Source organism: Setaria viridis, chromosome 2, assembly GCF_005286985.2.
Source record: "Setaria viridis chromosome 2, Setaria_viridis_v4.0, whole genome shotgun sequence".
NCBI classification, from domain to species: Eukaryota; Viridiplantae; Streptophyta; class Magnoliopsida; order Poales; family Poaceae; genus Setaria; species Setaria viridis.
Genome location: NC_048264.2, coordinates 37,566,728 through 37,589,678, shown reverse-complemented (window position 1 = coordinate 37,589,678; position 22,951 = coordinate 37,566,728). Strand labels below are relative to the sequence as shown.

The following is a 22,951-nucleotide window of genomic DNA, read 5'->3' as shown; positions in this document are numbered from 1 at the left end:
TACGCGCCACGTACCATAATGACACAACTAAACAGCAACGTTTGGTCACTGCAATTGACCAGCGACTTTGATGTGGCCTGGGGCCCTGGACTGGACTAATACTTTTGTGCGTTTCCTTTTTGTTCAAGGTGCTGCGCTGAAGCATCTTTTTCATGGCCAACGAAATTGCCACTCAGCTCGTTGGATAATCAGTGCTTGCTTGAATTAAGAAGAACAATTAGGCCAGCAGCATCCTTTTTCATGGGCCAGGGGAAAAATCATCATTCTGATATTCCTCTGCGCTTGCTTGAATTAAGGGGATGTTTGATGCGAGGTGTTAAACTTTAGCAGAATCACATCGGATGCTCAATGCTAATTAGGAAGACTAAACATGAGCTAATTACAAAACTAATTGCATAGATGGAGTCTAATTCGCGAGACGAATCTATTAAGCCTAATTAATCCATCATTAGCAATGGTTACTGTAGCACCACATTGTCAAATCATGGACTAATTAGGCTTAATAGATTCGTCTCGCGAATTAGACTCCATCTGTGCAATTAGTTTTATAATTAGACTATGTTTAATACTCCTAATTAGTATCCAAACATCCGATGTGACAGGTGCTAAAGTTTAGCATGGGGTATCCAAACACCCCTGGGAAGAAACGATTAGGCCAGCAGCATCCTTTCTCTTGGCCCAGCAGGGGAAAAATGTCATCATTCTGAAATTCCTCTGCCTTGCTTAGACTAAGAGTGGCATATATCCTTCTGGCACTACAACACTGACGGAATTTGATGGCATTGCATAAACTAAGACGGCACCTGGCCTAATTGCCGTGATCCATAATCGCCGCCCAGCTTTCTGAACCACTTGTGATAATGTAGGAGTGCCGTGTTACACAATTCTGGGACGCTTGACCTGATGTGTTACAGTTTGCTGAAAGTTGATGCTTGCTGCAGCGTGATCTGGTCAGGTTAGGTGCTATGTGCTACTGTAGCTCTCAAAGAAAGCTGCGATCGATGGCGAACCCAGCTGTGGTGTTGTCAAAAGCAAGGATCCTTTTCGCCATCGCTGACCGGTGAGCGTGGACTAATTCTTAGTTCATATCACATGTTAGGTTTAATACTAATTAGAAGAATTAAATGTAAATTAATTATAAAACTAATTGTATAAATCGTGGCTAATTCGCGAGATGAATCTATTAAATCTAATTAATCCAAGATTAGCACATATTTACTGTAGCATCACATGATTAAATCATGGACCAATTAGACTTAATAGATTCGTCTCACGAATTAATCTTCATTTATAAAATTGGTTTTCTAATTAACTTATATTTAATACTTTTAATTAGTATACAAGAATGTGATATAACTATCTCCAAACGGCGCTCAGCGCGGCGGCGTTCTTTTCTTTTCTTATCATCGTCGCGACACCAAACAATGGGCTGGCCCCGGACCCAGGCTTGTGAGATTTGAGATCCCGGAGCAGGCCGGCATGCTGGTGGAGCAATGAGAGCTCAGAGTAGTAGATGTGCATTTCTCTGACTTCTCGCTGGAATCAGTAATCATTGCGCTAGCATCTCCCTGTCGCCCTCGCCACGATCTTCACGCTTCTCTGTTCTCTAGTGCTGGGCATCCAGGGGATTCTGTACGTGTGTTCTTGGCTAATCTGTCTCAGACATTCAGATATTTCCTTTCCATCCATCCATTGCTCCTGCTACTAGACGCCAGTCCAGCTCGTGAACCTCGAGGGGTTTCGTTTCGTTTGCACTCGGAATCAGCGTCCTTTGTCTCATACGCCGTTACCCTAAAATCCCACTATGTAGAAATAAGATTCCCATCACATCAAACTTACAGTACAGATATGGAGTACTGAATGTAGACAAAATTAAAAACTAATTGCACAGTTTGGTTGTACTTTGCGAGACGAATCTTTTGAGCCTAATTAGTCAATATTTGGATAATAATTCACAAATACAAACAAAATGCTACAGTATGCTACAGTGCTAGCGCAGTGATTTCTGTTGTCCAAAATCGGATGTCAGGGCATAGTTATTTCCGCCCGTTGCTTGATGGCGCGCTCCAAACAGAGGCATTGACCGAGCGAAATCAATATTTTAATCAATGGATAGAGTAAAACCATCCCGGCTAGCTCCGATGAAAAAGCTAATCTCGCACACCTCCTGATTTCTCCTCCCTCATTACGCGAGATTCGAGGTGTTCTGTTAAGCTAATTTAGGGGGTGTTTGGGAGGAGGGGGCTAAACTTTAGCCCTATCACATCAAATGTTCGGATACTAATTAGGAGGACTAAACATAAGCTAATTACAAAACTAATTGCAGAACCCCTAGGCTAAATCGCGAGACGAATCTATTAAGCCTAATTAATCCATCATTAGCGAATGGTTACTGTAGCACCACATTGTCAAATCATGGACTAATTAGGCTTAATAGATTCGTCTCGCGATTTAGCCTAGGGGTTGTGCAATTAGTTTTGTAATTAGGCTATATTTAATACTCCTAATTAGTGTCTAAACATCCAATGTGACATGTGCTAAAATTTAGCACATGCCTCCCAAACACCCGAATAGCGACCGGTTTCAGGGATTGGCCTGCAACGTCGGACGCCCCATCACGTCGCAGCGCTCACGACTCATGAGTAAGCCAGCTCGTTGTGATAAGAGGGAAAGGTCCGAGTCATCCAGAACACTCACTGCTGCTCACTCTAGAATCGACGAAAGCCTATAGAAACGGCCGTGGAAAGCTAGGATCATTGGTGGCGACTGGCGAAACTGTGGATATCACGTTGTAGCACTTACAACTCACGAGTAGGTCCGCCTAGCTCCTATTTGTGATGAGAGTGAAAGGCACAAATCATCCATAACACTCACTGTTGCTCACTCTAGAACCGACCAAAGCCTATAGAAACGGTTGTGGAAAGATGGGATCATTGGTGGCAACTGGCGAAACGGTGGGTATCACGTCGCAGCGCTCACGACTCACAAGTAGGCCCGCCTAGCTCATGTTGTGATGAGAGTGAAAGTCCCAAGTCATCCAAAACACTCACTACTGCTCGCTCTAGAACCGGTCAAAACCTATAGAAACGGCCATGGAAAGATGGGATCATTGGTGGCGACTGGTGAAATTGTGGTAATCACGTCATAGCGCTCACAACTCACAAGTAGGCCCGCCTAGCTCCTGTTGCGATGAGAGTGAAAGGCCCAAGTCATCCAAAACACTCACTGCTGCTCACTCTAGAACCGCCCAAAGGCTATAGAAACGGCTGTGAAAAAGATGGGATCATTGGTGGCGACTGGCGAAACTGTGGGTATTACGTCACAGTGCTCACGACTCACGATTAGGCCCGCCTAGCTCCTATTGTGATGAGAGTGAAAGGTCCAAGTCATCCATAAACACTCACTATTGCTCACTCTAGAACCAGTCAAAGCCTATAGAAACGGTCATGGAAAGATGGGATCATTGGTGGCAACTGGAGAAACTGTGGGTATCACGTCGCAGCGCTCACGACTCACGAGTAGGCTCGCCTAGCTCCTGTTTGTGATTGAGTGAAAGGTCCAAGTCATCTAGAACACTCACTGTTGCTCACTCTAGAACTGGTCAAAGCTTATAGAAACGGCTGTGGAAAGATGGGATCATTGATGGCGACCGGCGAAACTGTGGGTGCAGGACAGAGTTTGTGTTGCGAAATGCCTCCGGTGTCCGCTCTCGATCGTCTGCAGGACTTCCAGTTACAAAGACGGTTTGATTTGTGCGGGAAAGAAGCACGTGAAAAGCTTTATTTCGAGGAAAAAACAGCTAATTAAGCTAGCACAAAGAAAACATATAGAACCAAAGAACTTATTTAGCGGTAGCCTTCACCTAGCCATATGCTAGCAGGGGGTGTTTGGATCCCCGGACTAAATTTTAGTCCCTGTCACATCGAATGTTTGGACACTAATTAGGAGTATTAAACATAGGCTAATTACAAAACCAATTTCACAACCCCTAGGCTAAATCACGAGACGAATGTATTAAGACTAATTAGTCCATGATTTGACACTATGGTGCTACAGTAAACATTCACTAATGATGGATTAATTATGCTTAATAGATTCGTCTCGCGATTTAGCCTAGGGGTTCTGCAATTAGTTTTGTAATTAGCTCATGTTTAGTCCTCCTAATTAGCATCCGAATATCCGATGTGACACGGACTAAACTTTAGCTCCAGGATCCAAACACCCATAGTCATATTGCAATTGAACTTGCTGGTGAACATCCAGGGCCTTGTGCGTTTTTCTCAAGCAAAAAGAGCGTGGTGGTTGTGGACTTAGTAGGATTAGGTTTCTAGATGGGCTCAGGCTTCCGGCCCACGGTTTCTTGCTTCCCTTTAGCGGTGCTGGCCCACTGTCCGCGTCACATTTTATTATTTTTTCCTGTTACTTTGAGCATGCGTAGAACGTGTTAAATGCATGTGACGACTAGGCAAAGACAAGAGCCCCCTTTTCCCCCTCTCTTTGTTTGTCTTCTGCGGAGTCACCAGACACAAGTGATCTGTATTCTGCTTTTCTGTCCCCGTCTTTTTCAACATCTCCCCGATTTTCATGAGCATGCGTTCACAGCCACAATCTATGTGGAGAGGCATGGGCCATCAGTGCTACAGTTCGATTAAAATTCATTCTACGTGGAGTAAGGAAAAAAACTGTGCTGCTGAATTCTTGTGCGTGTCTCGTGCTTAAAATCTTGACGAGTCATGGTAGTATGTTAATGTTACCAGCAATAGCATTGAAACCTCGATCTGAGATTCAGCATGAGTGCAACCTGGATTTTTCTTCTGCGTTTTTCAGATCGCATGAGTTGAACCAGTAGTGCATATCAGTTATTGTACGTACGACCAGTCTTGGCTGACCTCCCCGGCTCCCCGTAGCTTTTTCAGCGCTACCTTGTGCTGACCGAGCTTCTCAAAACTCCACCCTGAATGATTCTAGAGAAAATGTGCAGGGACAATTAAACTTGTCAGAACCGCATGGGCGCGCGCATGTCATTTTAGAACAACTAACCGCCACCATTTTGACTGTTTCGGCGTTCACAAGGCCGATTATTCTCGTCTTCAACGCAACGAGTGGTAACAACAGGCGGATATATGCAGGATTATGTGGCTGAACTTTATTCGTCTGTCTAGACTATTTATGCACAACCATCCTTGTATGAAACCGTGACCATAATGCATAGTACAGTTATTGGCAAGCGACATCTATCGAAAGCTGAACTGGTTTTGTTTTTTTTTAAAAAAAAACTATGTGAAAATTATGATGCCCCAAACTAATCCTGGTTTCCAGCTTGGACGATTGTCCCCAATAAATTCGCTTCAGATTCGCATAAAATTCTTGGACTCAAAACTTTCATGTTCATCACTTGGAGTATTCAGGATTCACAAAGCTCCAAGCTGACTGATCATCATGTGTAGAAGAGAAAGGAGAAAAATCGCTGAGACAAACGTTTTGTTTACAACTTTACATCCTTTCCAAGGACGTACGAGCACCACATTTACAAAATCAACTAAACTTGTATGATCATCATATAAGCGTGTATAGCTGTACAAACTAAAGAACAGAGGCAATGGCGCACAGAGATGAACATGCATGCTAGGAACATGGAGCACGCACGCTGGTGGGTCGCTAGCCTAATGAAGCTGGAGCGGAGTGGGAGGAGCCATGGGGCGCCGCCTCCACAGGTTCACCTCCTTCCTCGGCTCGGACGCCACCACCCCACCGCCGAGCGTCAGCGGCGCTGAGTACGCCACGAACCCCTCGTCCTCTTCCTCTTCGTCACTGTCACGGCTCCTCCTCTCCTCCTCCTCCCGCCAGTCGAAGTCCTGGAACGCCGCGCGACCGCTCGTGAACCGCTTCATCTGCCCGAGCCCCGCCGGCGCCGGCGCCGGGGCGGCCGCCGCCGGGAAGGCGCAGCTGGTCCCGTTACAGAACCCATCCTTCGACGACGAAGACGACCTGGACCGCGACCGCGACCTGCTGCGACGGAAGAAGGACATGCGCTTCACGAGCGAGCCCCTGGGCCTGCCGCAGGGCTTCGTCGTCGTCCCCTCCGCCGCCGGATGCCGCGGCGGCAGCGGGCAGGCGCCGCCGTTCTTGCCGCACGGGTTGACCTTCTTCTGGCGCCTGGAGCCGCTCCGCTTGATCTGGCCGATGCAGGACACCTTGGGCGAGGACGGCTCGGGCGTCCGGTACCCCGACCGCGGCTTCCTCCTGCTCCCGCCGCGGGCCTCCGGCGGGACGATGGAGACGATGGGCCCCGAGAAGGCGTTGCGGTGGTTGAAGGAGGACCTGCCGCGGGACGGGAAGGTGGAGGAGAAGGACGCGACGGTCGAACGGAAGAAGGAGGCCAGCCCGGCGCCTGTGAAGCTCCTGGACCTCGCGTGCTTCCTCTGCTTCTTCTCCATGGAAACGCTCCTCGCTTCCCTTGCTCGCGTCGCGCTCTTGCTAGATTCTTTGCCCCTGGACTTGGATCGATGCCTTTTGCGTCTGGATCAGTCTCAGCTGGCTGTGGCTGGTTGCTTCTCCTTGTCGATCTCGAGAGGAGCTGTATATATATATATATATACACATACGGCTCGGGACCTCGCAAGGTTCGGTGACTAAATAAATCCTGACGGGGATCGGAGAGCTGCTGCTAATCGCGTGTGGCGCGGTCAAAGCCTCAAAGGGGAGACGGGGTAGGTTGGCGTTGGATCGCGCGCGCGAGCTGACGGTGGCGGGGTGGGCAAATAAATTTCGCGGTGAAACGGCCAGGCACACGGTGGGCGCTCGCCTGGCCAATCAGCGGCGCTCGTGACTCGTGAGCGTTGAAGCGGTTTTTCCGTGACCCTATTTGGAACGGTTTAAATTCAGCTTATGATCAAAATAAGCTGAAACTAGAAGCTAAATGATGTGCTTTTTTGCAACTTTTTTAGCCGTGTTTCTTCCCACTACCTCAATTTATATAAGTCCCTGTTTGGTTACTCTTGCTAAAGTTTAGCACCTCACTTTTAACACACTTTTAGCACTTGAACTCCCAAACAGGGGTGCTAAAAGGTGAGTGCTAAAGTTTAGCACCCTTGTTTCTTTAGCATACTCAAGGGGTGCTAAAAGGTGCTAATGGGTGCTAAAAGTGGTCCCCAAGCCCACTTTTTCCCTAGTTGCCCCTCTCTCTCCTCTCCACTTTTCCCCAAGCCAGTCATAAATGAGGTCAATGTAGTCATTTCTCACCCAAGGTGCTAAACTTTAGCACTGTATCCAAACAATCCCAAGTGCTAAACTTTAGCACTCGATTTAAGGGTGCTAAAGTTTAGCATTGTGTATCCAAACGGGATCTAAAACGTAGAAGCTGGTTCAAATCCACTTTTTAAATAAACACTATTTCAATATTTATATAGAGAAGCGATTCAACGAGCACGGTTGCAAGAGTGGCTATGACCCCTGCGGCGGACCTGGTTGCCGCGATCGAAATTCCGCGAGCGGCAGGGAGGAGGGCCTGGGCCCAGGAGTGCCGGACCCTGTCCGGGCTACCGTGTCGAGATCGCCGGTTAGGTGGCGCGGCCGCGGTTGGTGCGCTGCGGCGCGCGCGGCGGTTTCCTCCGCAACGCCGCGTGACGGGCGCCGGTGCGGGCGTGGGAGTGTGGTGTGGTGTGTGTGGGCTGGTGGCTCGTGGCTGGCGTGCCGACGCCTTGCTGGCGTGGAAGGTGGCACAGTGTATGACTACATGGTGTGATCGTCAGGTGCCTATTTTTCCATGTGTTTACATCAGCTAGCTACGAGGTTGGACGTGGTTAGCAGTGTGTAACAGGGCACACAGGCGAGTCGTTAAAAAATGACAAGGAAAAGCTATCCGCGACGATGTGAATGTGAGGAGGTTTGTTACCACTACTAACTTTTTACCGATTTCTTTAAGTAATAATGCCACATTTGAATTGACCGCATCATCTCATGATCCGTTCACCAAACATGGCACCTTGCCATCAGCGGAACACATTTTGCTGACGCTGCATGCGTAACGACGCAGTCCCAACTCCCACGTCAATATTCCCCGGTCCGATTTAACCTTTGAGAACGTACGTATATACATACGCCGTACCCCCTGAACAGTCCGTCATCATCTTGTTCTACTAGTCGTACGGAGTTATTTGTCAATTTTTTTTAATGGGATTGACCGTGAACTGATGAAGATCAAAAGGAGAATGAGCAAAGAGACGCAGCATCCATGACGAAGGGTCGAAGGCGATGGACGCGCAAATCCAAACCAGCACACCCCCCCCCCCCCCCCCCCCCCCCCCCCCACCCCCCCGGTATCGAGATCGACGTTTCCTGTTTCACACGGTTCGTTGCATAAGATCGGCCACGTCAGCTGTCTCCGTACCGGGCCACGGCATTACTGCGTTCATCGCACGCACCATCATCATCTGTAGAAACAGCCCAACCCAACTTTTCTGTTAGGGAGGTTGAGACAGAGTACAATGATCCATGGGCTGAAATGGGATATAGCCCAATAGTTCTTCGTGGTCTTGATGGATGGGCTTAGACTGCTGTAATACACGACACACGCGAACCAACCCACCCAACTCCCAAACCCAAAACCCTCCCCTAGGTCGTCGGCGGCCGCCCCCGCGAGCTCCTCCCTGCCCCGCCGCGGCACCACCTCCCAGCTCCCGCCCCCCACTGACGCCATGGCTCTCCTCCTCAAGCCCAAGCACCACCTCTCCAAGGCCGGACGCATCCTCCTCATCCGCCGCCTCTGCGACGGCTCACCGACCCCGCCGACCCCAACGGACCCCGCACCCCCGCCCCTGACCCGCGCTGAGACCAAGCTCCTGGACGCCCTGCACGCGGCGCTCCTCGACCACCGCCGCGCCAACCCGGCATCCGAGCTCCCGGTATCCCCGCCGTTCGACACCCTCCCGCCCCTCTCCGAGGCCGTCTCCGGTCTGCTCCCTTCCCCGCCTTCCCCTGACCTCCCGCTCCACCTCCTACGCCGCCTCCTTGCGCTCCGCCGTGGCGTCCCGCTCCCCGAGGCCGTCGCCTTCTTCCACCACGTCGTCCCCTCCCAACCCGAACATTCCCTCCCCGATCTCTACGCCACCATGATCGACCTGCTCGCCAAGCACCACCATTTCCCTCTCGCGCGCCACCTGCTCGACGAAATGCGCCAGCGAGCCGTCCCCATCTCATCGCAGCTCATCCGCGCCTTGATCCGCCGGTATGTCCGGGCAGAGATGCCGTCGGAGGCAGCCGACCTGTTCCGCCGCATGGACGAGTACGGAGCTGGGGCTCCTGATTCTGCCACACTGGCGTCCCTCCTCGCCGCTCTCTCCAAGAAACGCCTTGGCAGTGAGGCACAGTCACTGTTCGACAGTTGCAAGTCTGTCTTCCCACCGGATGTTGTGCTCTACACGGCAGTGGTGCACGCGTGGTGCCGCGCCGGGCGGCTCGATGAGGCGGAACGAGTGTTTGCAGAGATGCAGCAATCAGGGATCATGCCGAATGTATATACCTACACTGCTGTGATTGATGCAATGTATCGTGCAGGGCAGGTTCCCCGTGCACAGGAGCTCCTGTGCCAGATGATCGATTCTGGGTGCCCGCCAAACACAGCAACGTTCAATGCCATCATGCGGGCGCATCTCAAGGCTGGCCGTTCTGAGCAGGTGCTGCAGGTGCATAACCAGATGCGGCAGTTTGGGTGTGAGCCTGATATTATCACATACAATTTCTTGATAGAGACACATTGTGGGAAGGGGCAGGGCAACCTTGATGCAGCACTGAAGGTTCTTGCAAAAATGACAGCAAAAGGGTGTGTTCCTGACTGCCACACGTTCAATCCCATGTTCAAGCTGGTGCTTGTGCTCGGCAACATTGATGCTGCGCGGAAGTTGTATGAAAAGATGAGGGACCTACAATGCAAGCCAAATGTCGTGACATATAATTGCCTTCTAAGATTGTTCAATCAGGAGAAGTCAATGGATATGGTTCTAAGGATGAAAAAGAACATGGATGTGGAAGGAATCGAGCCAAACATGCACACATATGCAATTCTGATTGAGGCATTTTGTGGGAGAGGGAACTGGAAACGTGCACACGCAACACTAAAGGAAATGATCGAGGAGAAGTCCTTTAAACCCTCAAAGAAGGTGCGTGATACGGTATTGACCCTTTTGAGGAAGGCTGGACAGCTCAAGAAGCATGAAGAGCTTGTTGAATTGATGGCTGACCAGGGTTTCATTAGCCGCCCGGCAAGTGATGCACTGTGGACCACACTGTCGGCTTGCTGATTTTTGTTTTTGTGTTAGATTGTTATTTAAGTGTGTTCAATATAAAAAGGTAACGTTTCTAATGTGTTGTACCCTGATAAAGCTTCCTGAGTAAAATTGATTGGGTGAGAGGCATCAGAGTAAAAAAATTATAGTGAGTAAACGCACTTTTTTGGGCACTAGCTTTGTTGTGCTTTGTTGTTCAGCTAAGTTGGTTGATATGAGAGGTAACCATTCCTAGCCAAAACTAGCGAATCTGAACCTTGGGTTTAGGCTAGGAAACTTACAAGCAAAGGATGGCCTATTGCCATTTGCTTCCAACAACTAAAGACCTTTTGGAAATATAAGTAGCATGGTAGGATGTTCGCCTTTGTGATTACCCATCAGTGGTACAGAGTTTGGACAAGAGAAGGTTGATCTGAGAACCACATCATACCTCCTTTCTTTTCCAGGGACTACATTAGGTTTGCAGTTCTGATACCAAAAACTCCAGAAATGATTTGCTGTTCCTGCCTGTTTGGCTCTACTCCCTTTTTTTTTTCTGGAATTTGGTTTGGCAAAGCTGTACTGTACTGCACTATTTAGGTAGAAGTGTACTGCCCATATTGTTTGAGCTTTAAGTGACATTTTAGGTTAGGATGTTGCACTCTTATAGTAGTTAACATTTTGAGGACGCATAGTTGGCATTCATTTAAATGGAGGTGCTGAGATGTACCATGCAGGACCAGTAGTCCTTGCTTCACATGATTTGAACTGCTTCAAAATGAATGCCTGATTTAATAGCATGGAAACGTCACATATATGTCATATGACTGAGTAACCGCACAAATTAAATTCTTGCAGCGACTGCATTCCTTATACGACCAGTCTTCAGCTTGAAAAGTTGGCATGTTTCTGGACTCGTGTATTTTACTGAACTATCAGCAGTGTGTGTTTGCCTGCATAATCACTTTGTCAACTGATGAATTCTTCATTTGCTTGTCTAGCTTGCAAATTTAACTAGGTTTAACATGCAAGTGTGCAACTTGTATTGTGTTCTTTTTCTCAGTAGGCATCTGCATCTGGGGTACATGCCGATGTGTGAATCAATCGTTGTCATGGCACCGTCAGTCATGAGCTTATCATGTAGTACAGTACATTTCTGCTTGTTGTTCCCTTCATCACTTCAGATAAAGTTACCATAGTCCATAGACCTCCCACATCTGCATCGTACTTGAATTTTTTTTTAACATTCTACTACTTCAGTGTCCAAAGGATCGATTTTGAACTTCTCATCCGCCCAGTTTTTATGATGGCTCAATACTTACTTGGTGTGCATTCATTGCTCCGACATAGGAATAACCGGGCTTTATATCCTCTCTTTGCATACTCCATTGTTCCAGCATCGCTTTTGTCAAGAGGTTGTGTTTATTTGTTTAAGCTGTGTAGTGCAACACGAATAATCATGTGATCTGCACGAAGGACAAAACCAGTAGGCGCCGCGCCGGCACTTGTTGCGGGCTTAAGGCCATGTTTAGTTACTCCCCAACTCCCAATTTTGACACTATGCAAAAAGAAGATTCCCCATCACATCAAACTTGCGGTACATGCATGTAGTACTAAATGTAGATGAAATTAAAAACTAATTGCACAGTTTTGTTGTACTTTGCGAGATGAATCTTTTGAGCCTAATTAGTCAATATTTGGACAATAATTCACAAATACAAACGAAACGCTACAGTGTGCTACAGTTCTGGAACAGGAATTTTGCATCTCCCAAATTGGCCAACTAAACAAGGCCTAAGACGTGTCGTCTATGTCGCAACCTCGCCTTTTTCAGAACCGCCATGCTTCGCTTCATCTACCATGTTCGGTTTGCAATCTAATGTGCCTTTTTCTGTTGGCCGTTGCCTACAGCACCAAATGGTCGGCGCACTCTGCCCCTGCCCGGCCGGCCGGTGCAATGCACCGGTACACCGTGCGATTCGGTGCAGCTATCCATTCCTGCCCAAGCTTTCGAGCGGCACATGGCGGGAGGGCATCTTCGGCTTGTAAGCTTCCGGGGGCGACTGTGAGGCATGAGCCGCAACCGGACACCCGGAGGTGTTTGCTCGAAACGAGAGTCTGACGGAATCTTGTATCGGCTTCATGTGAACCTCTCCTTTTTCTCTCGCCCAGTCCAGCTTCTTCTCAGATCCCATTGCCTGATTGGTTCGGTCCGGTGCCCTCGTTAGATTGTAATTATAATCCTGGAGTCGGTTGCCGCAATCATCTTTTATGTTGGCCACCATGCCGGCCCTCTCGCCGTTTGTTTACTCGCCACCTTTGTTTGATTGCAACCAGCGCATCAGCAATACCTTAAGCTCGTGCTTCCCTTCCTCATCGACCGGTTGCTTCTCCTCCTCCTCCAACTAATCTTCAAATTTGGGTTAGTTCATTGACCCATTGCGTTCAATATTGGGTAGCAGTAGAGTTCAAAATTTGGTAGCTCGTTCCGTTTGTTTTAGCCAGGAGATGGAGTGAAGGACCACCACACAGCTCGCGCAGCGGCATGCAGTACGGTCCAACCAAATCCAGTGCAACGGATTGCTTTTCCGAATTCTGAGCCTCTGTGAATCTGTAATCGCTGGCCCTCACACGCCGGCCGACTGGGCCTGCGAAATCTCGACCCTGCCTGCGCGGCTTTCCAGCGCCCCGACGACCCTAAATCCGGACGCGTCCAGGCGCTAGGCTCCAGCCACGGGGCATTGTTCTCGTCTCCCGCCTATAAGACCCCTCCTGACCGGAGCTGCCGGCCGAGCCGCGCCAGGCACATCGGCACATGCGACCCTCCCTGCCCGGCCTCTCTTGCGCGGCCGCCGGAACCAAAGCCATCAGCCTCAGCGCTGCAAGGCGTCCCCTCCAACGCGCGGCGTTTCCAAGCGCGGCCGCTGCAGCGAAGGCATCGCCCCCGTTTGGCGTCTTCCGTGCCCCGCCCTCCTCTTAAGCTTCACCACCCCGAGCGCCCGCGCCCTCGCGGCCTCGCCCACTTGACTTGACTATACGAGCGAGCGAGCGGGCTGTCTGTTCTCCCGTGACCTCTCCGCCAAGGCCCGAGGCTGTGTGGGGCGGGCGACACAGGCGAGGCTAGCTATGGGTGCTGCCGCGGCGGAGGTGGTGGCGCCGAGGCCACCGTCGGGCAAGAGGAGGTCGACCACGCTGAGGTTCCTCTTCGAGCTCGAGAAGCCGGACGGCCTGCTGCCCGGCACGGCCAAGCTCCCACCGCCGTCGCCGGAGCCCGAGGCCGACAGCCTGATTGACAAGATCGCCTCGTGCCACCGCTCGTTCACGTTCGCCGGCGCGGGCGAGTGCGAGGCCGAGCGGGACGCGAAGCGGGAGCGCCTGGTGGAAGTGCTCGGTGCCGTGCGGTCGGCCGGGACGGCCGGGAGCAACAAGGGGCTTCCGCTGGACCACCGCGTGATGGCGGCGCTGCTGAGGATGGTCGCCGCCAACATCTTCCGTTCAATGCCGCCGTCAGCGTACCCGCCGCTGCCGCCCGACGGCCTCGACGAGGACGCGCCGGCGGCGGTGCTGGCCCCGGCGTGGCCGCACCTCCAGGTGGTCTACGACATCCTCCTCTCCGTGGTCGCCGCCGCGGACGCCAGGGCGCTGCGCCACCACGTGGACCGCGCCTTCCTCTCGTCCCTCCTCGCGCTGTTCGCCTCCGAGGACCCCCGGGAGCGGGACCGGCTCAAGACCGCGTACCACCAGCTCTACTCCAAGCTCACCTGCGAGCGCGCCTTCATGCGGCGCTCCATGGCCACCGCGCTCCTGCGGCTCGCCTACGAGGCTCCCCCGGGCGAGCGCCCCTGCGGCGCCGCCGAGCTGCTGGAGATCTGCGGCAGCATCATCAACGGCTTCGCCGTGCCGCTCAAGGAGGAGCACCGGGAGTTCCTGACGCGCGTGCTGATGCCGCTGCACCGGACGCGGTGGGCGCACACGTACCACCGCCAGCTCGCCTACTGCGTGCTCCAGTTCGTGCACAAGGAGCCCGGGCTCGCCGGCGCCGTCGTCACGGGGATCCTGCGCCACTGGCCCGTCACCAACTGCCAGAAGGAGGTGCTGCTCATCGAGGAGCTCGAGGATATTCTCCAGGTGCTCGAGCCAGAGCAGTTCCAGAAGCTGGCCGTGCCCGTCTGCTCGCGGATCGCCCGCTGTGTCAGTAGCTGCAGCTCTCAGGTTCGAGTCGCCTGCTTGTTTACGTTATTTTACCCCGACTTGTTTACGTTATTTTACCCCCTATTATGCTTCAACTTTTTTTGGCGCGAACTATTTCCGTTTTCATAATTGGGTGGCAATGCGTGGAATACAAACACCTGCACGGAGTTCTAGTAGTTTTCTGCAACCGCTTAATCTTTCTTCTCATTCAGTTCTAAGTAGAAATGTGGTCACTGAACATACCGTTAGACAGTCCACTTTCCTACATTATGGAGGAGATTCAGATTCAGTGATCCACCTCTGCCCCATAACCATAGTTGGGTACATGTGGGAGGAAAGGTGTCCTTTCACTGAACAGTGGTTGATCGATAAAGTAACTTTATAAAGTGGCCTCACTTTAGTTTGTCGACTTCACGTACGCCGTTCTGGTAACTCAATTTTTTTTTAAAAAAGGCACTTTTCTACATTTCATTTCACTTCATGTCCCAGGTCCAAGGAATTATTTTCTGTTCTAAAACCTCTAATTGTGATGTCAATTGTTTTCCCATCGTCGTGCATCTTTTGTGAAAATGCGCTGAAAATCTTGGTGAATTTTGGGAATAGGAGAAGTGCTCTGTCCTGCGTCTGATGAATATACCAAAGTAACCGATACGAATTCAGTAAAGCCGCTTTTATAAAGTGGTTGTTGATGATCTCACTCTATCCATCGTAGCACGTTTCGTGTCGTGTAATCCAGTCTTGGAAAGTTCTCTTTTTCTCGTCCTTTTGTCGTCGTGATAATAACACGGTCCTTGATGAAAAATATTCTGCTGCTACGTCATCTGCACGACTGCATCAGGCGAATTCTGCTGACAAATAAATCCCGCTGATTATCAATCAGGTGGCCGAGAGGGCGCTGTACGTGTGGAACAACGTGCGGTTCCTGGACCTGGCGACGTCGTCGCCGGGCGTGATGGAGAAGATCCTGCCGGCGTTCGTGGCGAGCGTGGAGGGCAACCTGGAGCGGCACTGGAGCAAGTGCGTGCAGCAGGTGACGGCCAGCGTCAAGGCCCTGCTGGAGGAGGTGGCGCCCGACCTCTACGCCCGGTGCGCCGCCGACCTCGCCGCGCGGCGCTCCGAGGCCGAGGCCGCCGCCGCCGTGCGCGCCGCCCGTTGGCGGAAGCTCGACGCTGCCGCCGCCGCCGCCAAATAGCTAGCCCGCGGCGGCGCGACGTCGGGTCAGTGTACATGCGTGCGCGGTATGCCGCGATTGATGGCGGCGCAGCGTGCCATTTTGGTTGGCAACGGCGCCGCGGCTGTAAGATCGATCGAGACCGTGTTGTGCAAGCGAAGTTTGTGCTTCCGTGAGAAAATGGCTTGGTGCAATGCAATGCAATGACCCTGTCCTGCCAAGTGCCAGCCTTCGCAAAACCGCGGCCGCGCGCGGTTACCCGCTAGCGGCTTGTGGCATGTGACGCAGGACAGGACGCGCGCGTGAACCATTAGCCTGTCAGGTTTTGGAAGCGACCGTGAGCGGCCCGTGTCGGGCGGCGCGGGTGACACAGTTTTGACCACCGGTTTTGGCCGTTCGGGCGTCCGGCGCGGCAGCGGCCGGGCCGCGCGCTGGATGTTTCTCGGCGCGTCCCTCCACGGCGATGCGAATCCAGCAGCACCTTGGCAGGCTCTCAGTGAGTCGCTTGTCCTCTGCTGCCTCTGACATGCTCAGGGTGACGAGTCTTTACCAAGAAGACGTTGACTGTCACTGAATCGCTGCATGCCTGCGACCTGAAAATGAAATGGTGCTGCGCGCAGGGCTAGCTAGACAAAATACTCGTGGTACCTGGTCCGGCACGGCTCGTTCTAGTCTTTTGCTAGAGCTAACATTTTAATTAACTCGTTAGAAATAACGAGGGTGTTCGAGCGGATTCGCCACGGCAACCTCCCTCCGGTGCCCCAAGCCTAAGCCCGGCTGCCTCTGCCCTCCACGGCTCCGGCTTCGCGTCCAACATGAGGCAGCGGCGGCGATGGCGACGACAGCCTCTCCCATCGAATCTTTTGGCCAGAACAGGAAATTAACGATTCCAGTTGCCAAAAAAGGGTTGGCCGTCCATATATGCTATGGGCGGGCGTTTGGTGTTTTTCCAATTATTTTATCTGTCCACTGGTAGCAGCAGAAGCCTACATAATCTGGGTCACAAAGCTCTGAATCATGCTTTGATGAGTGCGACAAGAGGGAAACGAAGAGGAGGAGCGGACTTAATGCACCTCCATCGCGTTTATATATGGAATTTTAGATGGCGTATTCAGTTTGTGCAGATTAGGCTCGCAATACTTTATTAAAAAAAAAGGCTCGCATAACTTGGATCTTCCTATGAATGCTGCCGTTAGCCTGTTATGTCGTATGCTCGTGCGATTCTACTAGATGATCTTACGTGTAACTCGCTGGTGCCGTATCTTGCGATCGTGTGGCATGACAAGTCAACAACGCAGCAAAAGACTGCCAGAAGGAGCTACAGATCTTTTCGGGAACAATTTGGGGCGTGAGGGTTTACCATTATTCGGGTCTGATTACTGAACAATTACAGCACACTGAAATGATTTGCATGCCATTTATTGTGATGACCTCTAGATATGTTGGAGGAGCTATCTAGACCTTTCATCGAGTGGTCATGTGGCACTTTGAAGCCTGCTGTCAGCATTTGGTGCAGGCCTTCACAAATGAAATCTTAGGTACTTTTTTCTAACATGCAGAAGAGTTGCAAGTCAATAAGAGAATATCAATTTCAATATTCATCCTTTCATCTCTTCTTTTAATATTCATCCTTGAAGGTGTGAGGTTGAAATTAGTAGACCTAAAAGATACCAAGGAGGTAACAAACTGTATCCTATCTATGGAGGAGGAAAGCAAATATGAGACCATGATCCTAATGTGTTCATGGTAGGATGCAAGAAACAAAGTTAATGCCAGTGAACAGAGAAGAACAGTGAAAGAAGCAGTGCACCAAGCAAGAAATATGACATGGGAGGTTTGTACTGTGCTAAAGAAAACAATGAAATGAAGAAGCATCATAAAAATGTCGGATGAAGTTCTCAAAGGTAACATTGATGGAACTTTCCTCATGGAACAGAAATCAGGTTGATGGGGTTTCATTGTTAGAGATGCTGATGGGAATGCAGTAATGGCAGGAGCAGGGAGATAGAATCAGTTCATGATTTTTTTTTGCAGAGGCTCAAGCTTGCCTTGCGGCTTTAACAGCCATCTCAGCTCAAGGTATGACAAGAATTCAGCTAGAAAGCGATTCTTTGAATCTAGTCACCGCTTTGAAGTCCAGGGTTTTTGATCAATCACCAGCTGGTATGTTGCTTATGGAGGCACGTCACTTATTTAACTAGATTTTGTGCTTGTTGAAGTTTCTTTTACCCCACGGTCTTGTAATCTGTGTGCACATGAATTAGCTTGTTCTAGTTTGAGTTGGGACCCGGATCAGTCATGTGTTTGGCTTGATCTCCTCCCGGATTTTGTAAAGTTTTTATCAGTTCGTGATTGTACTGAACATCGGACATATGAATAAATAAAAAAATATTTTCAAAAAAAGTAAGAGAATATAAATAGTATGAGCTGCATGGTCTTCGCATTGAAACCTGCTTGTTGTTAGCGAATCGTGATAGCATCACATCCCTGGCCGTTTCAGGATTCATCAGATGCTTGGATATCCTAGCGTGCACGTAGAAGTTGATGCCCACATATCTTTGTGCGGCAAAGGCATCCACTCCAAGTAGCTCCCTCTTCCTCATGTCCACAGCAACCACCCACGCATCGGCATCCCAGCGGTTAAGTTTGGTTGTGAAGTAGACGATATCAGCATCTTCTTGCAGGCCGAGCACGGGTTGGCATGCGTCGAGGTCCCTAAAGGGTGACAACGCCATGCCTTGATCTCTCCACACCTTGGGGACGAGCTTGCCGTGGACCTTCACATCCGTGGAGTCCATGATCTCTGTGTCCTGGCGCCAACGGTCGTCGTCATCCGAGGAGGAACTAGTGGCCGGCCTACTGAAGCCATCCAACCATCCGAGAAATAGCTCTTGCTGAAGTGCGCACAGGCCTTCCAGTGAAGCTGCAGCTCGACGTACTTGAGGCGATCTCCGACGACGGCGATGTCCCGGTACAGGCGTGCGTCGTCGTCGAGCGTCTTGTTATTCTGCATAGGCTCTGGCACCGCAACATAACGGAGCAGGGGGCCTTCCACTCGGAGGACATCGCAGAAGATGATGCCCCACCAGAGGTCCACGAAGGCCATGGTGCCGGCATCTCCTCCTATCGCCACCACCTTGCAGTTTTTATGGTAAAAGTTCCTGCCACCATGCCGCCGCCGCTTGCTCAGCTACACGTTGTGGACCTTCCAATATCCCCGCTTTGAGTCACTGAGACAGAGGTCGAATTGCCCTGCCGGCAGGCCCCAGGGTGCACGATAGAGTGCGGCGACAATGTATTCCCTACGACCTGCTGTGTGCTCGTCGTCGGTGCGGTAGCGTAGGACGCCAGTGTCGTTGGCACCGAAGAAATAGGGCCTTGGCGGCCGCGGAATGTGCGTCAGCGACGGCCGCCCCGACCCGTCGTCGTCTACCTGGTAGACGTAGCAGTCGAGATTCTTGTCTACGTCCTTCTGGGGACCGACTGTGATGGCAAGGACGGCGAGGTCGTCCTCCGCGGCGAGGATCCTGGGCTCGACATGGATCTCGGCGGGCATCAGGGCTGTGGACGCACACGTAGGAGACACGCGGTGGGCGGCGAGGGCACAGGGTAACTTGGATCCGCTTGCCGTCCCATGTCCTGGAGAAGGCGGTGGTGGCGTTGTCGCGCTTGGCGACGTAGGCTTTCAGCTCGAGGAGAAACCAGGGGAGGTTTTCCTCGGCACCAGCATCGTCGTCGGCGGAGAGGTCGGGCGGATGGAGGGTGGACGGGTACAGGCGGCGGTCGGTCGACATGTTAATTGGTCTTCTTCTGAATTTTGTCTGCTTGGATTGCATATATAGATCTCTCCGGTATATGTAGAGGTTGAGAGGGGGGAGCAGATCCGAGTCGACGTCAGTGAGCTGCGGCGGCTTTCGTATCGTATCCTACTCGAACTAGGTATCCCGGGCGGAAAAAAGGTAAATAAATCATAGTTTTGCAGGTCTCCTATGAAACATGCTGAAAGTAGTGGTATTGGTACGGCCGCAGTACGGGCATCATTGGTCCGGTAACTCGTCATGGAAACTAGTATTTGTTTCTGCACAAGTTCTTAGAATGTTTATTGCGACGATTTGCTATTTTGATCACTTCTGTTGCTCTTTGCATTGAGCTGTTACGATTTCCAGTGATAACTGATAAGTATGTCCAGTTTGATTGTGATCTTGTTCTGGAAGTATTGTATCTGAATGACCAGATTAAAGGCTTTCAACAGTCCAAACTCTAAACTGCTTGCTCGACGGCGTCATAATACTTCTTCAATTGGCTGGACTGAACCTGACACCATTTTTGTGAAACACAGCAGCGTGAACCTTCTGTAGCTCGTCAGATGATCAGATTGGCATCTTGTATAGTTGTATGTAACCTTGAAAAGGAAAAATATTGGTTCCGCGTCCTCCGAATTCTCACCTCACCGATATCACTTGCCGACGAGCTTCCTGCATGCCTTCCGTCCCGAGAAAATGTCAGGTATGTGTGAATGGATTGTGGTCTTGTGGATAGGCCACCAGGTGGGGTCAGGCTGTTAATCAAAGCCACACTCTAATGAAGCTGGACTGGGCCGACGTGCACAGAAGGGGCCTGGCCCATGTAACAAGGCTATCGATGAACTTGTATGTAATAAGGCTCAAGTTAATCATTCCTCTGCCTCGAATTCTTCTGTTCCTCTTCGATCCTTTGCTTGCTGCCTTTCCTCGGTTCCATTCTCCAATTTCTACCCCCCCCCCCCCCCCCCCCCCCCCCCCCCCCCCCCCCCCCCCCCCCCCCCCCGCTACCCTGCTGTTGCTAGCAACTGGTACCTGACATGTTCCTGTACGGAGGTGTCACTGTCACCGTCCGCTTGAACTCCTGAAGTACGAAAAAATTAGCCCACCGCCGGTAGAGATGTTTAGCGCCGAGTATTCCTCCTGCACTCCCAAACTCCAAACCCGGAGCCTCGGACCAACCTCTATCCTCTGTGGCTCTGTGCGCGTCGTTGGCCGGCCGATCACATGGACAAGACGGTCCATTTCTCCGGCCACGTACCGGCGTCTTCTAGACGACGATTTCGTTCCGTTACGGTTCACCTGTAGCCCACAGAGATTGAACATCGCGGCACACAAGTTTCCGCGGCCGGCATCAGCAGAATAACCAACCAATTAACCCCATGCTGGTACAGACTACAGAGGACTTGCTGATTCCCTTTCAGGTGCAGTGAAAGCTGAACCTTAGTCGCCGAATGAAAGGCAACCTGAGAGTTTGAGACAAGCAACCATCGCTCCGTTTCGCGACCCAACCACCTGCCTGCCGGCTCTTCTCCATCGACCGTTTCGGCCGTTCGACATGCCCTGTCGTCGTCTCATGGGCTGCTACTGCGGAGAAGACGGGGAGAAAGTGAAGGGAGAAATGCTAAGTGCTAACGGTTATGGCACGCATGGTCCTCGCCAATGGCGATACCTGATCTCCCTCTTTTTTCTCGCCGCACCGGAGGCAATTCCCGTACGGCGCGTAGCGTCTCCGGATTGGGCATCCAAGGACGTGGAGGCTGGAGATCCCATTCCGTCGCTGCCGCGTGCCGGTCGCCCGAATTGCTGGTGCCGGTGCACGGCTCGCCCCGGTGGAGCGCGCCTACCCACCCGGCCGCAGTCGAACACCCGCACGCACACGTCCGCGTCAACGGACAAAAGCCGGGAGATTTTCCAACCTAACCTCACGACCTCCTGCGCCGCCTCCTCCGTTATAGTCGTCGCCGAGGGATTGCACGCCACCGCCTCCGCGTCATCCGGATTCTCATCACACCAATTCCACTTCCCCACGAGCTCCTGGCTCAGCCTCCCGAAGAGCACGCACGCGGCGCGGGTATGGATACGACGACGCTCACCGTCACCCACTCCCGGCTCCGTCCTGCTGCTACCGACTCCGCGGCACGTCGCCGCTCGCCGGCGGGAGGCCGCGGCCTCGGCTCATTGGCCGCCCGGGTCGCCAAGAGCCTCGCCCGCGGCCTCGTCACCTGCGTCTTCGCGACAGGTCAGTCAGCCAGCTTTCTCCGTGGCATGGCGCGCAGCTGCAACGCTGCAACCGTGCGTGCTCTGCTCTGATCGTTTCGTCGGTGCTGGCAGTGGGCACGGTCCTCGGCGCGATCACGGGCGGGCTGATCGGGCTGGCGACGGAGACGGGCGTGGTGCGCGGCACGGGCGTCGGCGGCCTCACGGGCGCGCTCGTGTCCATGGAGGTCGTCGACTCCTACCTCGCCATGTGGCGCTCCGACGAGCCGGCCATCTGGAGCGCCGTCTACGTGGTCGGTGCCCGCTCTCTTGCTTGCTTGGCCTCGTCGCCACGGTGCATCGATCGGTGTCCGTTCAAAGGCGAAAATTCGCCGGGCAGGCGGCGCCTGCTTTCGCGTGCCGTGCCGTACTGACGCACGTTTTTGGTCCTTTTTGTTCTCAGCTGGACGTGATCTGGAGCCTGCTGACCGGCCGCCTCGTGCGCGAGAAGGTGGACCCCGCCGTGCTCAGCGCCGTCGAGAGCCAGGTGCGCGTCAGCGCGCGTCACGTGACCTCACCACTTGGAGCCCCAGTCTCACTCGCGTATCGGTCGGCTTGCAGATGAGTGCAGTGGAGGCACCGGTCGGACATGGTGACGGCGCCGACATCTTCGAGACGGGTGGCAGCAGCGGCATGCCGAGGGCCGCCATCGACGCGCTCCCGGTGGTGAGGTTCGCCGTGAGCGGCAACGTCGACGCCGGCGGCGAGCTCACCGTGTGCTCCGTTTGCCTCCAGGTATGCGCTACTGCTTTGCTTGCTAATACTACTAGAATACTCCGTTTGCCTCCAGGTATCCGCTACTCTTGACGATATATCTCCTCCGCGTGCAGGAGTTTGAGGCCGGCGAGAGCGCGAGGAGCCTGCCGGTGTGCCGCCACACGTTCCACCTGCCGTGCATCGACGGCTGGCTGCTCCGGCACGCCTCCTGCCCCTTGTGCCGGCGCGCAGTCTAGGCAGCCGATACTCTCCGAGTCTCTGTAACTGTACTGAACCTTGTGTAGCTCGTGAGATGCGTCCATAGGAGCTGACACCCGTTCATGAACAGCACTGAACTTCACACAATCACCACCATTTTTGTGAAACACAGCAGCGTGAATACTCTGTAGCTCGTCAGATGATCAGACTGGCGGCGTCTTGTATGTAATTGTAACCTTGAATTCTTTTTCATTGGTTAACTTATGCTGGAGTACCTGACTACCGGTCCAGTGCTCCCTATTCTCATGCACATCGGGACATTGCCATGGCCAGATTCCTGACAGAGCAAACGG

The 22,951-nt window shown here is 52.2% G+C and overlaps 4 protein-coding genes across 4 annotated transcripts; 3 read left to right on the top strand and 1 right to left on the bottom strand.

The window, feature by feature from the left end:
- Positions 1-5,468: 5,468 nt before the first annotated feature.
- Positions 5,469-6,681, bottom strand: LOC117842672 (uncharacterized protein At1g76070). The gene has a single exon (XM_034723172.2). The coding sequence runs from the start codon at positions 6,435-6,437 to the stop codon at positions 5,664-5,666; it is 774 nt and encodes a 257-aa protein (XP_034579063.1). The 5' UTR covers positions 6,438-6,681; the 3' UTR covers positions 5,469-5,663.
- Positions 6,682-8,585: 1,904 nt separating this feature from the next.
- Positions 8,586-10,456, top strand: LOC117842364 (uncharacterized). The gene has a single exon (XM_034722783.2). The coding sequence runs from the start codon at positions 8,697-8,699 to the stop codon at positions 10,296-10,298; it is 1,602 nt and encodes a 533-aa protein (XP_034578674.1). The 5' UTR covers positions 8,586-8,696; the 3' UTR covers positions 10,299-10,456.
- Positions 10,457-13,004: 2,548 nt separating this feature from the next.
- LOC117842524 (serine/threonine protein phosphatase 2A 57 kDa regulatory subunit B' alpha isoform) lies at positions 13,005-17,975 on the top strand. The gene is made up of 2 exons (XM_034722998.2): positions 13,005-14,474; positions 15,334-17,975. The coding sequence occupies exons 1-2, from the start codon at positions 13,389-13,391 to the stop codon at positions 15,643-15,645; spliced, it is 1,398 nt and encodes a 465-aa protein (XP_034578889.1). The 5' UTR covers positions 13,005-13,388; the 3' UTR covers positions 15,646-17,975.
- Positions 17,976-21,291: 3,316 nt separating this feature from the next.
- Positions 21,292-22,908, top strand: LOC117846140 (NEP1-interacting protein-like 1). The gene is made up of 5 exons (XM_034727257.2): positions 21,292-21,666; positions 21,759-21,937; positions 22,087-22,170; positions 22,245-22,418; positions 22,514-22,908. The coding sequence occupies exons 1-5, from the start codon at positions 21,501-21,503 to the stop codon at positions 22,634-22,636; spliced, it is 726 nt and encodes a 241-aa protein (XP_034583148.1). The 5' UTR covers positions 21,292-21,500; the 3' UTR covers positions 22,637-22,908.
- Positions 22,909-22,951: the final 43 nt, after the last annotated feature.